The sequence below is a fragment of the Pelodiscus sinensis genome, chromosome 3 (genome assembly GCF_049634645.1).
Source record: "Pelodiscus sinensis isolate JC-2024 chromosome 3, ASM4963464v1, whole genome shotgun sequence".
Classification (NCBI taxonomy): domain Eukaryota; kingdom Metazoa; phylum Chordata; order Testudines; family Trionychidae; genus Pelodiscus; species Pelodiscus sinensis.
Genome location: NC_134713.1, coordinates 163,852,236 through 163,875,280, shown reverse-complemented (window position 1 = coordinate 163,875,280; position 23,045 = coordinate 163,852,236). Strand labels below are relative to the sequence as shown.

At 43.9% G+C, this 23,045-nt stretch overlaps 1 protein-coding gene across 2 annotated transcripts in view; it reads left to right on the top strand.

The window, feature by feature from the left end:
• The window catches only part of TTC7A (tetratricopeptide repeat domain 7A), a 232,374-nt gene that overhangs the window by 30,827 nt on the left and 178,502 nt on the right, over positions 1 to 23,045 (top strand). For both annotated transcript variants that reach the window (XM_006125491.4, XM_075925403.1), the window contains 3 exons: positions 2,954 to 3,032; positions 8,073 to 8,233; positions 9,343 to 9,406. In XM_006125491.4, the coding sequence (XP_006125553.2) occupies positions 2,954 to 3,032; positions 8,073 to 8,233; positions 9,343 to 9,406 (304 nt within the window). The remainder of the gene's footprint in view (positions 1 to 2,953; positions 3,033 to 8,072; positions 8,234 to 9,342; positions 9,407 to 23,045) is intronic.

Genomic DNA, 23,045 nt, shown 5'->3' with positions numbered 1-23,045 from the left:
GTCCCTCCAGCTCTGCAGCCAGGCACCCCTGAAATATAACATCTTGTCCGGATTAGAAGCTTGACTATTGTAAAATCATTACCCAGTCCACCACCCTCAGTGTGGAGAAGACATATATTAGCCTTTGTAAAATGACCTGAAATGTCCCAAGCACTTTACTCACAACACACCATTCTAGGCAAAATATAAAACAGGTATATTAATGACCGAAAGATTGATTTTAAGTAGAAAGCATTGAAATTGAAGTTGGTTATCTAAGAAATAAAATTAAATTCACAGTCTTAATTCTATAAATTAAACAGGATTTGAATCAAGCAGTGTCTCACCCTGGTAAGTCAAACAGGTCACAAATTTTCAGTACAAAGGCTGGAACACTCCTACAGCCTGGGGTCACCTGTCCCAGTTCAAAGTCTTTGTCATTCTGATACGTTTCCGGGTTTTGAGTTGTGGAGGGAGAGAGGCCCAATGATGATGTAACTCTCCTTCCTTTATGATTTCTTTCAGCTTTCTCGAAAGATCTTTTGCTATGATGTGGATCAAGCAACATCCATTGTATCTGTGCTCTCTGAGAAATATCCATTGTACACAGTTTCTGGGAGTTATGGGAGTGTGGATAACTTTTAATGGGCCATCTGTACTATTGTGGCTACTCCATTCTTGTATCTGCAAGATTGATTGTGGATATTCCTAATCTTACAACATATTTCAGTAATACACACATAGCAAAACTTCATGTGTTTTTATACACTAATAGCACATACAATCCAACAGGATATTAATGTTCAACAGATCAAGATTTTCAAAGTGATGCCTCACAAGGCACAATTTATACAAAACATATCATAATTATATGATAGTGGTGTATATGGAAGTTCTGGGGTGTTGCATTGAGGTACAAAGTTCCACAACAATATCTTAATTTCCCATCCTAGTATTCAGTGTGCATTGTGAAACTGTCACATACACTTTAAGTTTATTTATAAAATGCTGTGAGATCTATTTGCATGAAATGTAAGTACAATATTTTTATCACTAAACCAGACCGATGGGTTTTAGTACCTAAACTGCATTGTGTTATTAAATACTACTTGATTGGCATCAGATCTAAGTCATAATGCACCCAACTCAAAGTACACCCATAACTTGTCCACATTTTTCTTTAAGTTATCCACAAATAATCATAAAACATTCTTTAAAATGGCCATTCATAGGTTTATTTTGGAGTAAAATATTGCCAATTTTGTGGTTAAATCCAAGTCATCTCATTAATGTCAAGATACATCTCTACATCCGTTTATTCTTAGGCAAAAATAACACTGCTTTGTTGTTGTTTGTTGTTTTTGTTAACTTTTCTGTGCTCCTTGAGTGCTTCTTTGGATTGACACCCTTGCTGATGGACACCAAATCTATGATGAAATTTACTTGCTCAGCTTTTTGTTGTATTTTTTTGGGTATGTGCAGAATGCTGTTTATTGTGAGATAAAACAAAAACCAGCCAAACAGAATCTTTGCTTGTTTATCACACTTGCTCCTTTCATGCACATTAGGTCAGATTTACATACATGCGTGTTTAAAAATACAAGATTTTATTGAGTTCCATTCTTGCTTTGACCCACTAAAAGGCAGACTAAGGCCCTGCTTCTGCTCTTGGAGAGATAATGGAAAGATGAAGGCCAGAGATACAAACTTTCTCAAGCTTCCTGTCCCTTACAAACCGAAGCGTATTTTCTATTTAGAGGGGAGGAAATAATTCAGAGCAAATTACTTGCTCAAAATATTCACTTCTTTTTTTATTTTTTGCAAATTATCTCTGAGGAGCACATGATTTTTTCACCTGCATTTGTTTGTATTCTTTCTGTTTGTAATTGTCTCTGAGCAGATCATTGTGAGAATTCATAATCTGAACTACAATGATGAGTTTTGGATTGACAGAAAGTAATACAGTATGGTTTTGTTCCCTCCATGGATGAGTGCATCTCCTTTAAATGAAGTTTTTAGTGTGAATATTCAAAATTGCAAGTTTGTAATTCGTTTCCCACAAATATTTGTGATAGTTATTAACGTGTTGCGGTTTCCTCAAACATTTCTGCCATTAAACTTATTGTTTAGCATGTTTGTGGAACATGACGTGGAAAGAGCGGGATCACTGTTGAAGCCACTTAACTTTAAATTCAATGAAAGCTTCATAGAAAAAGTCTTGTGGTAGGTGCCAAGCTCTTCTTTTTCTTTTGTTTTAAAGACTCTAGGGTTTGCCCGCACAGGAAAGTTATACCAATATAAGCTAAAATGTGAATTTTAAATTGCTTTAGTTAGACTAGTGTAAGCATCCTTGTGGTCACTCTTATACCAGTATAAATGTAGCTTTTTCTTTAACTTATGTCACTTTGGAAGGTGGGGGGAGAAGCCACTCTTGTTCAGGACTTAGAATAATCACATGGACAGTAATACCAGATAACTACAGCAATTTAACTATAGAGATCTATTGTTACTGGAATCTCTGGTAAAAGTTTCCAAGTTAGGTAAGCCCTAATTTTTCCCCAATCTACTCTCAGCGATACAACATTTAAACATAACAAAAAAGAAGTCTTCATTTAAGAACATCACCACAAACTCCGTTTAATACAAGCCAGTACAGAGTGTACATAAAAACAGGAACAGAATGTGCTTTATACATATGATCCATGAGCGGCTTCCAAATGTCTCCTCTGTTCTTCAAAAGTGAATGTGATTTTCTCATAGGAAGCCATCTGGGATAGGCAGGCTAATGACTCTGACTCATTCAGAGTGCCATTGTCTTTCCTATGCCTCAGAGTGACTTGCTTTATGTCATTAGCCTAACTTCGGAATGATTATCCCTTTTATTTTCTCTTCTTTTAAAAAGTCAGTTTGTTGCCTAGCAGATATGCCTCATGAGTAGTCTATCTTAAACGTGCTGCTTTTGCCTTCCTGTTAGAAACATCGTGAAAGGAATGAAGGACTTGCGAGAAGTGTTACGGACTGTGGAAACAAAAGCTACGCAGAGCTTCAAAATGGTAAGAAAAGGTTTAAAGCTGGGAAGTCAGTTTAATCTCCTGTGTGGTTAGTTTCTTTCTCCATCACTGCTGTGGGACTTGATTCCCCTGCCCTCTCCTGATTGATGCCCGGGCCGTGTTGGACATTGTGGTGAGACATTTAATTCAGATACACAACCCCAACAGACAAACCTGATCATTTGAATCTTTTGCAAGCATTGTTCTGTTCAGTGTATTTTTATTGGTTGTTGTATTTGATTTTGAACACCACAGTAATTGTTGTAACATGAAACAAAATATGTCCTGTAATTCTGGCATCCGTTAATCCAGATGATAATGTCTCTCTTTGTCTCTCTGTCACACTCAGACAGACATGTGCTTTCTCACTTTAATACATAGCAGTGCACTGCTAACCACTTCTGCCTCCTGGACTTTCCAGTGCTTTTACATTTAAGCTAGCACATTTTCTCTCTGTGAGGCACGGTGTTGAACAATGTAATTGGGGATGATACTTGGGAATTGCAAGTTTTGAGTGCTGTCTTTCCAAAGGCCTCTTACAAACTGACACATCAGAATTTACCTGCTGCATGTTAGAGAGCAGCTAGAGGCTGTCATGGTTTTGTTCTTAGGGCAATTGATAGTTTATTGTAGGTGTATATTTGTGTGTGCCTTGATTGTAATATTAAAAACACTGAGCATGAGAAAGTAGCCAGGGTATCATTGATGTGCATCATTAAGCAGTGGCTAGACATGAAGTGGGGGATTTTCTGATACTTTTCATAACTCATATATCATGGCTACATGTGAAAAGGCCACTACTCAGGAATGGATAATTCAGTTCAATCTTGTATCTGTTCAGGGCATTGTCTCCCAGTAATTGCTGATAGTCTGCCAAATAATATATGTTTAATGTCAACTGGCCTCTGGTTAATAAGACTGCTATTGTCTGTGCTGTTGATCATGGATGAAGACCATTAAAACTGAAAAGTTATGGTCTTGTGTGTTACTGAGACTGGGTGACTAATCTGGCTTTGTCTTTGTTTAACTTTGTCTGGCCCTAAATTCAATTAAAAAAAATGAGTCCAGGATGGGCTGAGGAAGAGATGTGCTTGTGCTGTTTACCTATGATTTTAGAAGTAGAAGTTGCCAAGGTACCAATGGTGGACTGATTGAAATATGTCCACCCATCATTCAAATTAGGGATGTTAAAATGCGTTTATTCAGGTAAACGTGTAACCACTGAAAATTTCAACCGTTACATGGCTCCCATGGAGCTCCCTGCCCTCCCTCGTGCTGCTCCCCCTGTATCAAAAACAGCGGCATAGGGGTGGGTGGGAGCTGGTGCTCCTCGTGCGGAGTCTACTTAAAAGCCAGCTCCCTGCATGTACTAGCTCCCGCCTGTCTTCCCCTTACTGCTTCTTATACAGAGACATCAGGGGTGGGGTGGGGTGGGGGGAGAGGTGGCGCCACAGGAGCCAGTACATTTGGAGAGCTGACTTAAAAGCCAACTCCCCGCACACACCGTCTCCCACCTGTCCTTTCCCCTCCTTCCCCCACACTGCTGCCTCTGATACAGAGGCAGTAGCGCAGGGGGCAGGTGACTCCCTGGGAGCCAGTGTGCATGGGGAGCCAGCTTTTAGATGAACAATAGGCTTCATGGGAGCTAGTGCTCATGGGGAGCCTGCTTAACAGCCAGCTCCCCGTGAGCACTGGCTCCTGCCAATCTCCTCTCCCCCACCTGCCTCTGACACAGAAGCAGCAGCGGGGAGTGAGAGGACTGCATGTAACCATGAAGATTAACCAATGAGCCTAGGCTCATCTGTTAACCGTTTACATTGGAGTGGGGAACCTAAGGCCCAGGGGCCAGATGCAGTCCCTGGCTTGCCTGGATCCAACCGCTGGTGCTCAGGGATCCTGCCCCCCAACATTGGGGAGCCCATGCTGGCACTCCTGCCCCCTGCCTGACTGATTTTTCTGTGTGTCAGCGGCCCCTGACCCAAAAAAGGTTCCCTACCCCTCCTGGTTTACCAGTTTACATGATCACATCCCTAGTTCAAATCAAGGGCTAAAGCAAATGAGTATACTGAGCACTTATAGAATGATGTTCTGGGTGTGCTTCTGCCCGAATCCATGTCAGGTCTGGTTCCTCTGGCACCTAGATGTGTCATTCTGGGACTTCTCTGTTCAGACTGACAGTCTCATCAGTGTCAGCTCAAAATCCCTAGGTCATCAGGTGGTTATTCCATACTCTCAGTTGCTTTTCTTTTTTTCTGGGAATGGATATAGGTGTTTTTAAAATGAAATGGTCTCATCACTTTCCAGACCAGGATCAAAACTCTGGGGGATTTTATAGCTCAACCATAACATTGCTCTGCTGAAGGGCTGGTGAACATAACCATTTCTTATCCCAATGATACTTGGATGCTGCTTTCTCTGTGCTACGGGGTGAACTGTGCCACAAAAGAGAGATTAGTTCCCAGGGGAAGATTGCCAGTGGAGTTTTTTTTAAATGAGCTGTTGAGAGGGGCTTAGGACAGGAATATACTTAATTAAACTAGGTTTTCAAGCACTAAAATAAAATACATGAGCATATTTCACTTGTAGGCTGACAGTGTACTCCCAGCATAATGATGCTTTTTTAGCCAAAGGCAGTAATAATATAAATCAGAGACTTGGATTGTTCTAATTTGTTTGGTCTTACTCAAAACAAAGTGAAGCTAATTTGTAGTGCTACTGAACATTCAAGTCAAAGCAGACTCAAAGCATTTGAGATTTGTCTTTTCTGAACTGTTTTATCCCAATCATAGTCATGGCTTCATGCAGTGCTTCAGAGACCTTTCTGATATTATTGAAGTTTTTCTTATCCCCGGGGCTTTAAAAAAAATGTAAGAAATTGGAGCCCAAGGGTGAAACTGACTAAATAACTACATGCTGAGATGATAAATTATATTGGCTAATATCACAGTACTGTAGGGTATTTTGCTCAGGTTATAGAAAAGGGTGGTTACTAGCAGATATCTCCCTGTGCTGACAAATGACCAAAAGCTATGAAGACTCCAAGAAATTATGTGGAGCAGTGTTTCTCCACAGCAATACAAACAATTGAAATCTTTTTGATATAGAATATAGAAATAATATAGAAACAGAAATGGAGATAGAAATGAAATCTTCCTTTGAAGTTTTCAAGTAACTTGCACGTTGCTGCTATTGCATCCTAACTAACAAAATGATGTACTTGTGTGATGAGATGGTAAAAAAAAAAAAAAAAACCACCAGTAAAAGCCCTCAGCATCAACAGTTTTTTGTTTTGCAGAAAAGCTGGTAATAGGAACTTTCCATAAGCACAGATAAATTAGACTGAGGTGGAAGAAGTCATTTTTGACATTAGAATACATGGTCAGGAGCAATTAATATGGCAGGCTTAGTTGTCTCCCACCATATATTGTGTATATATATAATATTGTGTGTTTAGGGGTGTTGGATAGCGTGTAATTGAATAGTCGTGTAACCGCATCAGATTTTAGCAATTACATGACTATTCGATAATCCCACTCCTAGGGAGCCCCCTGCCACTCCATTCTGCTGCCCCTCTATCAGAGGAAGCAGTGCGGGGTGGCAAATGGAACCGGTCCACGAGGAGAGCCAATTTAAAAGCTTGCCTGCCCTCCCCACCCCCCCGCAGACAGGGGCTGCTGTCGCAATGGAAGCAGCATTGTGGGGAGGAGCAGAGCCTGTGCTAGGGGCAGATGGCTTTTAAGTTGGCTCCTTCCAAGCACTGGCTTCTGCTCCTCCCCCCCCCCCCCCAGCTCTGTAAGAGGCAGCACGGGGGGTGGGCAGTGGGAGGTGGGTCTGCAGAGCTGGCACACACTGAGAGCCAGCTTGGAAGCTAGCTCCTCATGCATATCGACTTCTGATTGTCCCCCTCACCCTCTGCGCTGGTGCCTCTCTATCGGGGGGAAGGGGAGAGGTGGATGTAGTGCTCATTAGGAGCTGTCTCTTGTCTCCCTTCCCCATCCTTCTTTCTGCCTCTGATACGGAGGCAGCAAGGGGGAGGGGAATGTGTGTATTCGACAGGATTAATTGATAAGCCCAGGTTTACTGGTTAATCATGTACTCATCTACATGTTGACATCCTGTGTGTGTGCATGTGTGTTTATACACACGTGTTACAATCTGCATATATACTATGCAAACGCCAATGGGATGCATTGGGTACATTTGAACAAAGAGACAGGCAATGCAAGAATAAAGTTCTCTCTGATTCACTTCAGTTTGCTCACAACATTGTGTCTTGTAAGCAAACTGGTGATATGCCCTGATGTTGTGGAGGTGAGGGTGTGAGTTACGTAAGGTTCCTCTATTCCATGTACTGCCCAAGCAGTACTCAGTCAGTTCCCATCCCCACATAAAGTTTTTGTTTGGTTCTGAAGTTATTTAGGAGCAAAAGTAGTATTAGTACCCCAAAAGGTTGTTTCTCTTTCACTCTTGTATAATTCAGAAGCTGAAGAAATTGTCCTTTAAAGATTAAAAAAAAAAAAATCCCCACTGGGCTGAGACAAGAGTGGAATTTTTCAGACCAAAAAAGCTACAAATGTGGTTAGGACACAACTATTTGGCATGTACCTGGGGCCTGAAACATCCATGTGAGAGGCGGGCACTTTTCACTTGCATGATTGACCATGTCACTGTCTTCCAGATTTCAGAGAGGCTGACGTATTTGGGTTTTTTTTCCAGCAAAAACAATGGGGAGTCCAGTGGTACCCGGATAAATGTGTTAGTCCTTAAAGGGCTAGGGGACTGTTGGTGGTTTTTGCTGCTTTTCAGGGATTCTCTTACTTTTTCTCTGCCATTTTACAATGAGCCACCCAAACGTCTAGGGCCTGATTTTCAGAAGAGCAGAGCACTTGCAGCTGGCAGGTACTCCATTGGGAGTGTCAGTACTCAGAACTTCTAAAAGTCAAGTTCCCTGTGTATTTTGTGCTCATGTTTCCTGTGTGCGTACATGCCTTCTGCAGGTGAGAGCCTTTTTAATAATTTCCAGTGCTTTCTGTTGCTATGTAGACCGCAGCCAAGCAGCTAGCTGAAGTACTCCTCCACTCCTTGAGTGAAGACTGTTACTGGAGCCCCTTATCTGAACCTCTGCCCGAGTTCATCAACAAGGAAGATAACACTTACGTGAGCAGTCTTCTTCAGCGGAGACCCCAGCTGTACACAGGAGACAAGTAAGGCAGCTCTATATTTTGGTTTCCACCCTGAGAGGAAAAAGCATGGCTGAAGTGTCCCTCAGTGCCAGCATGATTCCTGATCCACGTAGCCTTGTTCATTTTTATGTATTTGTTTGACTTCAGAATGCCTGCTGAAAAACCCAGACCTAAATCTGGCATATTTAGTTATTTCTGATGAATGGAGAATATCTGATTAAATCGCTGTTTCAGTTGTGGAATGGGATGAAGGTTCTGAGGGCTCAAAAGAGTCCATTTTAAAATACGCACTAGAGTCAGGGGTGGGCAATAATTTTTGACCGGGGGCCACTTCAGAAATTTTTGAAGTGGCCCCGGGTTGCCCTGAAAGGGGCAGGGCCTCAGGCGGAAGGGGTGGGGCCAGGACACTTCTGTGCTTCCCCACCCATATACCCTGATTGGTCTGGGGGCGGGGGAGGGCATGAAGTCTTTTCACCATCAGCTGTTCAGAACAGCTGGCGGTTTCCTCTATGTACCTGTGACCCTGGCAGTGGGAGGAGACTTCACCCAGGTTAGTCAGAGCTTGGGGAGGGGGAGCACATGCAGTCTCTTGCTCCCTGTCCCCGCCCTGCAAGGGAGTGCTGCGCTTGGAGTCAGCCTCCACCTGAGCAGTAGCTGTGGTTTACTCTAAGTACCGAGCCCCTTGCAGGGCAGGAAGAAACTCTGCACACTCTCCCTACCCCCACCAGTCCAATCAGGACTTGGGGGGTGAGAGGGAGCACATGAAGTCTCCTCCTGCCCTGCCCCTGTCCTGCAAGGAGCGCGCAGCGCTTAGAAATGCCATGCGCTCCTTGCAGGGCGGGAGTAGACTTTCCATGCTTCCCCCCACCCTGATTGGTCTGAGAGAGGGGGAACGACAGGACCCTTTGGGCCAGATCAGCCCACTTGGCAGGCTAGATCTGGCCCACAGAGGCCCTTTTGCCTACTTCTGCTCTAGAGCTTTTCATTCTGTGAATTTGAAAAAGAGGGTATTATGTAGCAAATGAATCATACATGAGGTGTTTCAAGTTACTGGTCCTCTTGTGACATTAAAAATAGAAACGGGTGGGCTAATTCCTGATCTTGTTTATAAAAAAGTTTTTGTCTTTTAGCCTGTACTGCCCTCAAGACAACATAGAAGAGGCTCTTCTCCTCCTCTTGATCAGTGAATCCATGGTAAGGTAAAATGAGCATTTAATAATGATAGCAATAAGATGTATCTAGCATTTGTGTATCAAGTCTTCTGGAAGTTTTTGTAAACTTCAAGGAATTCACATGTTTACAAAATCTCCCCCAGCCAGCTGAAAATAAGTAAGTCAGCAGGAAGGCAGGGACAACTGTGTCTTCTCTTAATGACTCAGGTTTTATTATTGTTTATTAAATGGATATGCAGTACAGAGCTAGGGGATCCTTCTAAAAGAGTGATTTGCCCATATTGTGTTTTGGAAAATAATTTCTGAAATGCAGTTTATAAGAATTATTGTGAAAGGAAAACAAGTATTTTCCTCTCCTCAAATATAAAAACTTTGTGTTTTGTGTGATTTTTTTTACAAGCTTTCTAGCATTTACAATGATGATTTTGCATGCAACAAATGAGTTGTGTGTGCAACTCAAATTATTAAGGGATCTGTGAAGCTTTGATGCACAAAGCATATTTGTTAAAAAGTACATCTTTTTGTAATAATTAGAAAAAAGGAAATTCATTAGTCTGTTAGGGAGCAACTGTAATTGACAAGTGTAATCTTTGCAGGATTTCTGTACTGTTTGCTATGGTGGCAAAATAAATATTTCCTTTAGTAAAGGCTGCAATAATTGATATTATGTCTGATAATTGCTAGTACTAGAGCACTTATGTAGAGAAGTACACTACAGATATACGAAGAGTAAAAAACAACAACCCCTTTTTAAAGGGAAAACTATAAACAATAATGCAGTATTCAGAATTAAATACGTTATCTCTGGTATATTCAAAGATAAGCATCAAATGTGGACATATATTTTTAAATGACTTAGGAACTAAAAGAATGGTAAGTGAATGTAAATGTTTTGTTGTGTAGGTCAGTGTTCTCTTCTGAATTATAGGTGGTACCTTCCTAAACTGGGACTCTCTGGTCTGGCAAAATCTGTCGTCCAGCAGGACCACGGATGTTCCTGGACCACAGAGTCCAGGAGCAGGGAGGTCTGGTGGTGGGGCAGGAGTGCGGGAGGGGGGAGTAGTGACTCTGCCAGGGAGCACTGACCTGGCCGTGCCGCTCCATCCACAGTCAGGGAGCTCCAGCCCCAGCAGCAGACAGTGAGCTCTGGCCCCGGCCCCAGCTGCGGACCTTTGGCTCAGGCTGCGGAGCTCTGGTCTGACTGCAGAGCCCTGGATGTGGTGCTCTGGCCCCAGCAGCAGTGGGGCTGGCAGCAGCTATAGAACCCTAGGGGGCTGGAGCAGCAGTAGGGCCAGGCTGGAGCCCTAGCCTGCGGGCAGCATGGGCATGAGGGGCAGAACTCCCCCTGGTCCAGCATATCCCCTTGTTCAGGACAGGTCAGGTCCTGAGGGAGCCAGACCAGGGAGTTCCAACCTGTACTAGTTTCTGGAATCTAAGGTAATTTACTACTGCAACTTTTATTGAACTGTCTTTGAACCTGACCAGAGTCCTTCTAGAGTCAATCTGCAAAGTGCTGAGAACTGTCACCAGACCCAACCAAGCCCTTAACCATCTCAGTAGTCCTATTGATTTGGTTGGGACTAATGCACGTGCTTAAATGCTCAGCAAGATTGGATCTGAGCTCTGTGAAACAGAACTTCTATGGGTACTATAATCACATTGGATTTCTGATATTCTTTTCCTAAACCCTGCCCTGATATTTATAGTTGTAAGTCTACGTGAAATTCTCTGTTAATTTGTAGGCCATAAAAATGGAGAACTAGTAATACTATCTAAAGCCAGGAATGATAGAGAGATATGTGCTGCTCGACCTTTACAATATGTCATTGATTCTTAGTCTTTATCTGAAACATCCCTGCTGTTCTGGTCCTGAATGGCTTTGATTAGCTGCAGAAATGGAAAATGGGTATTTGTATTATGTGCACAGCATTCTTAATGGAACATATGGAAACCAACAGGTTTATAATTTATATTTATAACATTTATAACCCTTATAACTTCAGCTAGATGTGAACTCAAGTCTCTTAAAAAAGAAAAATGAATAAAAAATGATCTGTGCAGAATAGTATCAAGAAACCTTTACACCTTGGAAAATAGCTTTTCCTCACTGATATTGTCTAATTTCAATGACTGTACAATATTTATTATTATTTATGTAGCAGCTAAAGTGCACTGTGTGCTTTAAATCCTCTATAACAACATTTCCCTCTGGCCCTAAACAATCAGTTTACAAAACTTTACATTACTGTAAGCAGACAGTTTGCAGACAAACAAGAGAGGGAGAGGATATAACACATTTTCCCCTCTCCTCTTTAATTACAGCCTGTGGAATTTTGAGTAACAAAGCTTGATGCTTTATGACCTTTCTTCATTTCCTGATCTTTCTCTTCCCACCATACAAACCCCTGGAAAAATTGGCAGTTCTAGCATTGCCTGCTCCACACATTCAAAAATAGTGGGTCGGGCCCATCAAAGCGGTGAAATTGGCTTAAAAATTGTGAGTTAAAAAAAGCAATAATAGATTTGGGGCTTTTTAAAATGGGTGTTCTGAGCTTTGAGGACACAGTTGCTTCATGTTTCCAAGCTTTTCTCTGCAGCCACAAGTGCTAGAAACATTTTTCTTTTGGTAACTGAAAGCTGAGATTCTCTTTGAATCATTGGATTCCAGGAGCTAGGGCTTTAAGAAATGATGCAGATCTTTTGAGATTTGTGATACAATCACAAGAGTTGGCAACCCTGCAAGCTTGCTAAGTTTTAGTCCTGCTGTTCATGGAAGAAGAGAACAGGCTTTTGGAGCAATGAATCACAGAATCATATAATCCTAGGGCTGGAAGAGATTTCAGGAGGTCATCGAGTCCAGCCCCCTGCTAAAAGCAGGACCCACCCCCAATTAAATCATCCCAGCCAGGGTTTTGTCAAGCCAGCCTTAAAAATCTCTAGGGATGAAGATTCCACCCCCTCCCTAGGTAACTCATTCCAGTGCTTCACCACTCTCCTAGTGAAATAGGTTTTCCTAATATCCAACTAAGACCTCCCCCACTGGAACTTGAGAGCATTGCTGCTCAGTCTGCCATCTGTCACCACTGAGAACAGCCTCTTTGGAACCTCCTCCAGGCTGCTATCAAATCCCCCCTCACTTTTCTCTTCTGCAGACTAAACATGCCCAAATCCCTCACCCTCTCCTTGCAGGTCATGTGCTCCAGCTCCTTAATTATTTTGATTGCCCTTCGCTGGACCCTCTCCAATGTGTCCACATCAGTGCGTCTAGAACTGGATGCAGTACTCCAGATGCAGCCTCACCAGTGCCGAATAAAGGGAAATAATCACTTCTCTAGATCTGCTGGCAATGCTCCTCCTAATGCAGCCTTGTATGCTGTTAGCCTTCTTAACTACAAGGCCCACAGTTGACTCATATCCAGCTTCTCATCCCTGTAAACCCCAGGTCTTTTTCTGCTGAACTGCTGCTTAACCAGTCGGTCTGTAGCCTGTAGCAGTGCTTCAGATTCTTCTTCCCAAGTGCAGGACTCTCACCAGATTTCCTTTGGCCCAATCCTCCAATTTGTCTAAGACACTCTGAACCCTACCTGTCCCTACCCTCCAATGTACCTACTTCTCCTCCTAGCTTAGCGTCATCTGTCAACTTGCTGAGGGTACAATCCATCCCCTCATCCAGGTCATTAATAAAGACCCCAGAACTAACCATCAGGGTACTCCACCTGATACCAACTGCCAACCAAACATCGAGCCATTAATCATTACTTGTTGAGCCCAATCATTTAGCCAGCATTCTGTCCACCTTACAGTTCATTTATCTGCTCAGTCCCGGCTCCAGCCAGCTCCTGGAGCGACGCCCCCACTCCGCCCCGCGCGGTTCTGCACAGCAGTCCTTATCGACCAATCGACACATTGTATCGATTACACGATTAGTCAGATAACTGCAATTTAACATCCCTGTTGTGTTACACCCTAGATGTGAGAACACTCATGCTTGTTGTGCAAAGTGCCACACATTGGTTTGGAGAGATTACGACTGGCATATATAAAATGGCAGTCTTGGATCTCATTCATCCACTGTGACAGATACCCTCCCTCTAGCCCTCAGGAAAATCATCTGGAGAGAAAGCTCTGTAACAGTTGGTAGGCAACTGTAGATCTGTCATTACTGGATTTACTCCTGTTTGAAGAGATTCCAGAACAGAAAGCTTCCCAATTTCTTACAAATGAATATCTTTACATAGGCAGGAATTGCAAAGGAACAGGAAGACTTGGAGTGTTCAGGATGTTCTCACCATATGTAGATAATGGGTCCAGCCCTGCTTGTCTTACTTTTACAGGCAATCCCACAGAAATCCATTTGGTTGCTCACATGATGTAACGAGAACAGGATATATCCTAGTATCTGTTTCCCTGCTCTACTCTCTATTCTTCCTCAGACTCTTACAGGTCAAATCCCTACTGTGGGTTCAAGTCAGAAATGGGATTTGATTCTTTTTCAGATGTCTATTATGCAGGCACTGAGTTTATTGGCCTTGGATTCAACCAGTTCAATTTCCAATACAACAGAGAAAAAGGAGCAGAAAACCAAAACAATCTATGTTAACTTTGCCCCATTCAGGAGCAGTCAGCTCTGCAGTATTCCACCAGGAAGAGACTGTGCTCTAATATTGCCTTTTGCCACGTATTTGACACAGGGACTCAATGAAGGCAATTTAAGCTGTGCTTTAGATTTCAGACTCAAGATGGGATTGATTCTAAATGTAAATAAACAGCTAAAAATGACTTTAAAATAAATACACAAAAGCTATTAAAAATGTTCCATTCCTGGTATGAGAAACCTCTGGGTGCGGTCAGTTCCAGCACAAAGAATACTCCAGAGAATGGTTGTTAAAATAAATGCAGCTACATTAAGGGAAAATCCTGCCTTACCTCTCTCTTCCCTCCCATCAGTACGGAATGCTTAGCTAGCCACAGAACCTGTGCCCATTCCTACATGAGGGTGTGGGTATCACAATAGGGGGAGCCCACTCTAAGGCAGCCTGGGTGAAATCAGGGGAAAGACTGGACTGGTGGAGTTACAGTTGCACCAATCAACCTGCCAGTCTCCTGCCATACATAATGGGTATCTCGGCTGCCAGGCTGATTGATGGTCATAAGGAAGCCCCACTGATCCATCTGGTTTAAAAGGTGTCTTCCCCCACACGTAGAAGTTCTCCCCCTGAGCAGCCCATGTACCGTTACTTGAGCAATGTTCTCTTGTTGCTGTAGAAAATTCACTTTGTTGAAAGATAATAGATAGGTTGAAGGAAGAATTCTTTCATTGACCCAGTACTGTCTACACTGGGAGGTAAGTTGTCATTGCTGCATCTCTGAGGGGAGTGGATTTTCCATGGATTTTTCACACCCGTGAGAAAGATATCTATGCCAATGTATGTTTTCAATGTAGACCAGTCCTTGGGCTGTGCAAACAGGATGATACTTAAACCTTTGGTTCTTAAACAAACAAGCTTATTAGGAAACATATGGCTGGGTTATACTCCTTCTCATAACAGAAGACCTAAGAGTTACCAAATGAAATTAATAGGCAACAGGTTTAAAACAAACAAAAGGAAGTTTTTCTTTACACAACGTACAGTCAGCCTGTGGAACTCTTTGCAAGAGATTGTTGTGAGGGCATATCTATAGCATGGTTCAGAACAGAACTAGTTAAATTCATGGAGGATAGATCCATCAACAGCTATTAGCCAGGGTGGGCTCTGATTGTCCGACGCTGGGAATGAGCAGCAAGGAATGGATCATTTAATGGTTACTTGTTCTGTTCATTTCCTCTGGGGTACCTGGCACTGTCCACTGTGCCATTGTGGCCTTTCTTATGTTACTATGCCACATAATTATGTGACAACTGTGGCTTAGTTATGTTATCTTTATATGTGTTTATATTAAAAAAATGAAGCAGCAAACCCAAATAGGTATTATTTCAGCAGTTATTCTACATAGAATCATAGGACTGGAAGGGACCTCGAGAGGTCATCGAGTCCAGCCCCCCGCCGTCAAGGCAGGACCAAGCTCCGTCTACACCATCCCTGACAGATGCCTATCTAACCTGTTCTTAAATATCTCCAGAGAGGGAGATTCTACCACCTCCCTTGGCAATTTATTCCCATATTTGACCACCCTGACAGTTAGGAATTTTTTCCTAATGTCCAATCTCAACCTCCCTTGCTGCACTTTAAGCTCATTACTCCTTGTCCTGTCCTCAGAAACCAAGAGGAACAAATTTTCTCCTTCCTCCTTGTGATACCCTTTTAGATATTTGAAAACCGCTATCATGTCCCCCCTTAATCTTCTTTTTTCCAAACTAAACAAGTAGAATATGTGTTATGCTACAGAAAATTAAATTCTACAACATAGAGATGTGCGCTTTAATGTGTAAAATAATGGTATGAATTACAGGCTAGTAAATTCTATGCAATAGCCTCTTATTTCACAGAGCAGATAGGAAGTATTCTTTAATTGCTCACTTTGAAACATAACTTAAAAAAACCCCATTAAAATCTTTAATGAGTGCTTCTCCCTTTCTTCTAATTTATTGGCATCCTAATGTTCAACTTGTGTCTTCTTATAGCAGATATAATTGCCAGATCCACTGCCACCCACAGAGAGTGGGGCAAGGAGAGGCAGGCAGGGAGAGAGAAAGACAGCATAGTGTATACTAGTATACTATCATAATGTAATTGGGGTGGTTACATACCAAAACAATGAAAGCAAAGAAAATACCGTTTAGGTATTTCCCACTGGCAATAGCCTCCGTTCCGGTTTCTGAAATCCCAATTGAGGATTGGGTATCTTATCTTCTGAAATCCAAGTCAGGGGATGGGTAACGGAAAATTAGCATTCTACCCTTAGGGTCTCAATTAGAATCATAGAGTCATAGGATTGGAAGAGACTTTAGGAAGTCATTGAGTCCAAACCCCCTGCTTAAAGCAGGACCAACCCCAACTAAATCATTACAGCCAGGGCTTTGTCAAGCTGAGATTAAAAACTTCTAGGGATGGAGATTCCACCACCTCCGTAGGTAACCCATTCCAGTGCTTCACCACTCTCTTAGTACAGTAGTTTTCCCCAGCTCTTTATGTTCCTAATGATTGAATTCCCCATAACTATTGCCTATCTCTTTTTAATAACTGGAGTTCCCTCCCCTGAAGAGGTATCCTCCGTGCAATAGGATACCACAACATCTGCATGGAGGGTCCCCACTATGGAGTCATTTCCTTCCTTTCCAGCTGGATGATGTTCTTCCCTAAAACTTTCATCCTCCTCAACAGCACAGTCAGACCAGTTCTACTGTGTTCTAGCAAGTCTCACCCAAGTACTTCTTTGCCTCCCTTAGCTCCTCTCGTTCAGCTGCTCTGTTGTCCAAAGACCAAACATGGTCTCTGAGGCCAGGAGCAACTTGCACTGAATGTACACGTCCCACCTGCCCATAGGGCAGGTAATCATACATGCTGCACTGGGCTAGCCCACTCTCTTTCATAAGTTTTGCCTGTATTATCTCTTTACTTCTGAAGCTCATTCCTTTGTTGTTGTTTTGTGTTTATCAGGAGTGAGGTTTTTTGTCTTTAAGTTTGAAGAATGTGAAGTGTATCTAGTTCCCCCTGTCCTCCTCTAAACTCCCTCACAAATTCCCCTGTCACTCTCTCCTTACAAATTTAAGATGGCAGTCTACCTTAGATCCTCATGCGGAACTCATGTTGATAGCATAAATTGTCTCGTGTGTCCCAGGCAATTCTAGAACAGTTTCTCTTTTTCATGGAGTAGATGACCCTCCTGCCCAGTCATGATTGTGTGAACTGTGGAACATCCTTGTGGCAACTAGAACAGTTATTTCTATGGAGAAATTATATTGGGAAGGCCCTAATGCAGTCATCTCCAACCTTTTTATGCACAAGATCACTGTCTGAATTTAAGAGCAATGCAAGATCTACCCTGTCCCTTTCCTGAGGCTCTGCCCCTTCCCCAAAGTCCTTCCTGCTCCCTCCGTTCTCCCCTCCCCCGCCTTCCTCACTTTCATCAGGCTGGGGCAGGGGTTTGGGGTGCTGGCTTTGAGTGGGAGTCAGGATTGGGGAAGGTACATGGGGTACAGGAGGATGTTCAGGGTACAGGAGAGGGTATTGGGTACCTGGTCTGAGAGGGCTCAGGCTATGGCAGGTGCCTTGGGTAGAGGAGGAGTTTAGGGGGAAGGAAGGAGTACAGAGTGCTTGCTCTGGGAGAAGGGTCAGGGCAGGGGATATAGGGTGCAGGAGGGTTTTGGGGTGCTGGCTCCAAGAGGGAGTCAGGGTTGAGGTGCAGGAGGGGATTTGGTTTGTTAGCTCTGGGAGAGGGTTCAGGGCAGGGGCTTGGGATGCAGGGAGGGTTCAGGGTGCAGGAGGAGATATGGGGTGTTGTCTCTGGGAAGGGGGGTCAGAGCAGGGGGTTGGGGTACAGGAGATAGTGCGGTTGCTGGCCCTGGGGCTTGGTGCCAGAATGGGTTCAGGGTTCTGGCTCTGGGAGGGAGGTCAGGCTGGGGCAGTGGCTTGAGGTGCAGGAAGGGGTTATGGGATGCCGGCTCTGGGAAGGGGCTGGGAGTTGTTGCGTGGCCGCCTGCTGGGAGACACTTATCACTTAGGGCTCTCAGCTGGTGGCGCAATAAGGCTAGGGCAGGCTCACTCCCTGCGTTGACACCATGCTACTCCCAGAAGGGCCAATGCACTCCCATGGGCCCACGGATAGCGAGCAGGAGGCATGCGGCTTCATGTGCCTGTCCCCTCTGCCAGCACCATCCCCTCAGCGCCCGTTGGCCACAATTCCCTGTTCCCAGCCAATGGGAGTTGTGGGGAGAGTGGTGCTTGCAGGTAGGAATAGCACGCTGAGATTCCTGCCCCTTCCTCTGCCCCACCACACACCAATGGCCTGATATCCACAGCCTGGGACCACTGATTCATAGATGCTAAGGCTCTATGGAGGTTTCTCCTGAATCATTCTGTCACAGAGATGGATTTGTCTTTTGGGACCAGCCCCCACACCAGTGAATCCTAGAGGATGATCTGCAAGAGGCCAGAGCATCCCTATTCATGTGCTCCATGCCTTTGTCCCCCTGAGATTAGACCAACGCCGTGTGCCCTGCATGTGGTTTCAATTTAAATCAGCTGGGAAACTGGAACTGCTGGAGACAGTGGCTCCCTGCTTACTAAGTAAGGTAGCTTGCCAGGAGTACATGGTATCACTGCTGCTCTGTGTTCTTTGGTGGGGCTACTCATGTGGATTTGACCTATAAAGCTAAGGGCATGACTACACAGCAAAGAAAAACCTGTGGCTGGCCGTGCCAGCTGACTCAGGCTCACGAGGCTTATATTGGGGGGCCGTTGTACTGCTGTATAGACTTCTGGGGGGAGGAGGGGATCATGAGCCCTGGGACCCTCCCATCTTGCAGAGTCATAGAGCCCAGTCTCCAGCCTGAGCCTGTTAGTCTACATAGCAACCAAACAGCCACAGCCTGAGCCACTGAAGTGCTATTGAAAATCCCACCTACATTCATTATACATTTAAATGAATACTAAGGGACGGTGCCCCCTGCTCACTATACTCCCAGCCCTCCTCTCTCTGGGGATAGGCAGCCTCGGCTCTCCCCTTGGCTGCTGGGGAGGGCCAGGCTGAGGCCACGGCATGACAGCCACGGCGTGGTAGTTCTGGCTTCCCCTCTTCCTCCCCGCCCCCATTGGGCCTAGGTTGCGGCAGCCCTGGCTCTCCCACTCCCATCCCAGCTGCTAGCTGAGGCCATGGCAGCCCTGGCTCTGTCCCCAGGCACCAGGGAGGGCCGGACTGCACCAACCCCATTTCTCCCTCCTCCCTGGCTGCTAGATCGAGGCCTTGCCAGCCCCGGTTCTCCCCATGGCTGCTGCCATCAGTACCTCTGTTAGGTTGGAACCTTTCCCTCTCACATTGCTTTGACCGTAATATTTTAGTTGTTCTCTTTCCTGGTAAAGTGGAATACCTCCAGAATGAACAACTATTTTAAAATCATCTATCTTGTAACATGCCGTTTATTGTAGGATCTAGATGCTCCAAAGGGGCATGCGGCACTGATATGTAATGCTGATCTGTTAGCAGAATTTAATGGACAGTCCCCAGTTTGGATGAATCGTCTATCTCTGATAAGATAAGTTACAAAATCACAATGCAGTACTAAACAGATGCCCGAAATAGCAGCAGAGTAAGACTGACTATGGCGTGAGGCTGATTCACATTATGCGATATACGTGGGTGCTTTTTCAGTGCAGTTGTCTTTCACAAATGGTTGTTGTAGCAGAGTATCTGATGCAGAAACTTTTTTTTAAACTGTCATATAAAGCATAAGAGTATTTAATTGGCAGTAAGGATCATGCTGTACATTTATTCCTTTATTTTTTAGCCCTATAATGTTATCATCTTTTCTAAAGGTGAATCCTTTTGGAAAGTTTGACATTTTAAGTTACTTTTCATTATGCTTTTTTAATATTTGCTTTTCTGTTATATTGGATAATAAGTGAAGATTACTTTGTTGTATTTTGCAGCCCTGACAACAAGATTGATTTGAAACTGACGAACCATTGAAGTCTGAATTTCATTTTCTGGTTCTCGTGCACTATTACTGTTCAGCAAAATGTGTGCTGAAAACTAGAGGGGATTTTTTTATAACCAAAATTAATTTCATTGTAATTTAAAAAAAAATACTTAATACATTGGTCTTATAATTTGTAAAAGTTTGTTTTTATAGGACTTTGTATTTTGGACTGAATTAGACCTCTTAGTTTCTTTTAACTCTAGTTGCCAATTAGCCCTTTGTCAGTAATTGTGTTGGCCTGTTTAAATGTGGTAATGAATATCTGTAACAGGGCATTACACAGATTACATGTAATGATGATACAGCTGCCGTTTCTTCTTTTTCTTCCTCTTTTCTTCTTTTTCTTCATCTTTATCTGTCTGTACATCTGTGAGTCCGTTTGTTCAAGAACTCCTCCTAAATAGTACAAGCTAGGATCACCAAATTTGTTATTGAGTTTCCGCTTATCAAAACTGAAAACAAGGTCAGGGTTTAGTTGTGCCAGGCAATGGGATATGCATGGAATTTGTTTCTCATAAAATGGAAAGGGAGGGATCTGCAGGAGGGAGTTATACTTCAGAATGACCACAATGACAGGCAAGGAGCCAGAGATAGGGACCAATACAGCTTTTGGGTGAGCAGAAGACAGGGGTGGAGAAAGGGACAGCTATCTATTATATATTTCAGGGTATATCTACACTTGCCCCCTTCTTCAAAGTAGAGAGGCAAATGAAGCATACCGAAGTTGCAAATCAAGCCTGGGATTTAAATATCCCACGCTTGATTTGCATGTTCCCGGCCAGTCGCATTTCAGAAATTCCTTAGCCCGGAGTAACTGCTCGCGTCTACACGCGGCAGTGAAACGGGAGTCCGATTTAAAGCCCTAACTCAAATTAGCTGGTATTCCTCCTGCAAAGAGGTTTACCAGCTAATTTGAATTAGGGGCTTTAAATCGGACTCCTGTTTCACTGCCGCATGTAGACGCGAGCAGTTACTCTGGACTAGTGAATTTCTAAAATGGTGACAGGCCGGGAACATGCAAATCAAGCGCAAGATATTTAAATCCCGGACTTGATTTGTGACTTTGGTATGCTTCATTTGCCTCCCTACTTCGAAGTAGGGGGCAAGTGTAGACATACCCTCAGAGAGTTTGTCTGTTTGTGTGTCTGGCTGCCCACCAGCAGGGGGACTTGCACACCCCACCTCCCCCCACTGTGCCCTCTTGCGCTGCAGTGGCCACAGATAAGCACTTCTTACCTGGCCCCAAGCTGCTGCTGTGAGAGAGGGCTGAGGTGGTCCTCTCTTCCCGGGGCACCCTGCATATTGAACCCCTCATCCCCAGCCTCACTCCAGGCTGGATCCTTAAGTCACATATTTGACTTAAGGCTCCAAGCAATACCAGGTAAATCATCTAGTAATAAAATATACATAGGCTGCAAGATGTACCTATTATGTCATTTTTATATGCTTGATTTCTGTATTTAGCCTTTTGACAAGACCTTTTCCCTGCAGTTAGAAAGAGAAAGACATAAAAATAAGATTGCAAGGCAAACTTTGCAGCCTTCCTCTTTGGGAGGGATCATAGGACTGGAAGTAACCTCAAGAGTTCTGTCATCAAGTTCTGTCCCCTCCACTCATGGCAAGAACAGGGCAAGAACAAGCACCATTTAGACCACCCTGGCAGGTGTTTGTCTAACAAATTATGGACATTCCACAGCCTCCCTAGGCAATTTATTCCAGTGTTTAACCATCCTGACAGTTAGGAAGTTTTTCCTAATATCCAACCTTCAATTTAAGCCCATTGCTTCTTGTCCTATCCTCAGAGGTCAAGGAGAACCATTTTTCTCCCTCCTCCGTATAACAGCCTTTTTGAGTACCTAAAAGCAGTTATCATGTCCCTTCTCAGTCCTCTCTTTTCCAGACTAAACTAGCCCAGTTCTTTCACTCATCCCTCATAGGTCATGTTTTCTAGACATTTAATCATTTTGTTGCTCTTCTCTTGACCTTCTCCAATTTCTCCACACTTTTCCTGAAATTTGGTGCCCAGCTGAGGACTACTCTGTTCAGAGTAGAGCAGAAGAATTATTACTAATGTCTTGCTCACAACACTCCTGTTAATGCATCCCAGAATTATGTTTGCTTTTTTTGCAGCAGTGTCACACATTGACTCATATTTAGCTTGTGGCCCACTGTATGTGTGTAATCGGTTGTTCCTTCCTAAGTGGAATGCTTTGCATTTGTCCTTATTGCATTTCATTCTATTCACCTCAGACCATTTCTCCAGTTTCTCCAGATCATTTTGAATTATGATCCTCTCCTCCAAAGCGCTTGCAGCCCCTTCCAGCTTGGTATCGTCTGCAAACTTAATAAGTGTACTCTCTATGCCATCATCTAAATCAGTGTATTGCAAAGTGTTCTGTGGGCCCACTTTGGAAAAGCCAGTAGTGGGCCTGGGCTACCACTTTCCATGGCTCCCCTTGGCTAGGAACGGTGAACTGGAGCCTATGGAATCTGCGAGGCTTCATGGCTACGGAGCCTTTAGGGAAACAAAGTGGTGTGGGCCCACTAGCCGCTTTCCCAAAGCGAGCCTGCAGAACACTTTGAGAAACACTGATCTAAATTGTTCAAAGATATTGAACAGAACCAGATCTGGAATAGGTGGGTTGGGTTTGGGTTCTTTGCCCTTGATGGAACTGTGGGGAGTGTCTCCATTGGTTGATGTTTAGTCCTTGATGCCTTGCACTGCAGTCATCCTTCCATCTGAGGAGGATGGTGTGAGCAGTGCTGGTCAATGGCATGGGCACTCCCTCCAGAGTTATAGGCACAACGTCTCTGCTTGTGCCCAATTCTGTGCTGGGGGAGTTGTCAGCCTCTGGTCAAATTGCTCATAGTAAAGGAAGGTAGCCTAGGAGTTCCCATATGCACCTTTCCCATCCTTTACTTGGTGGCAGGTAGCCTTGACATTTTTCATCTGCTTCCTGCACCAGACAATGGTGCAGTAGGTCTCAAATCCCACCCGCCTCTTGGAGATCTTTTCAGTTAAATG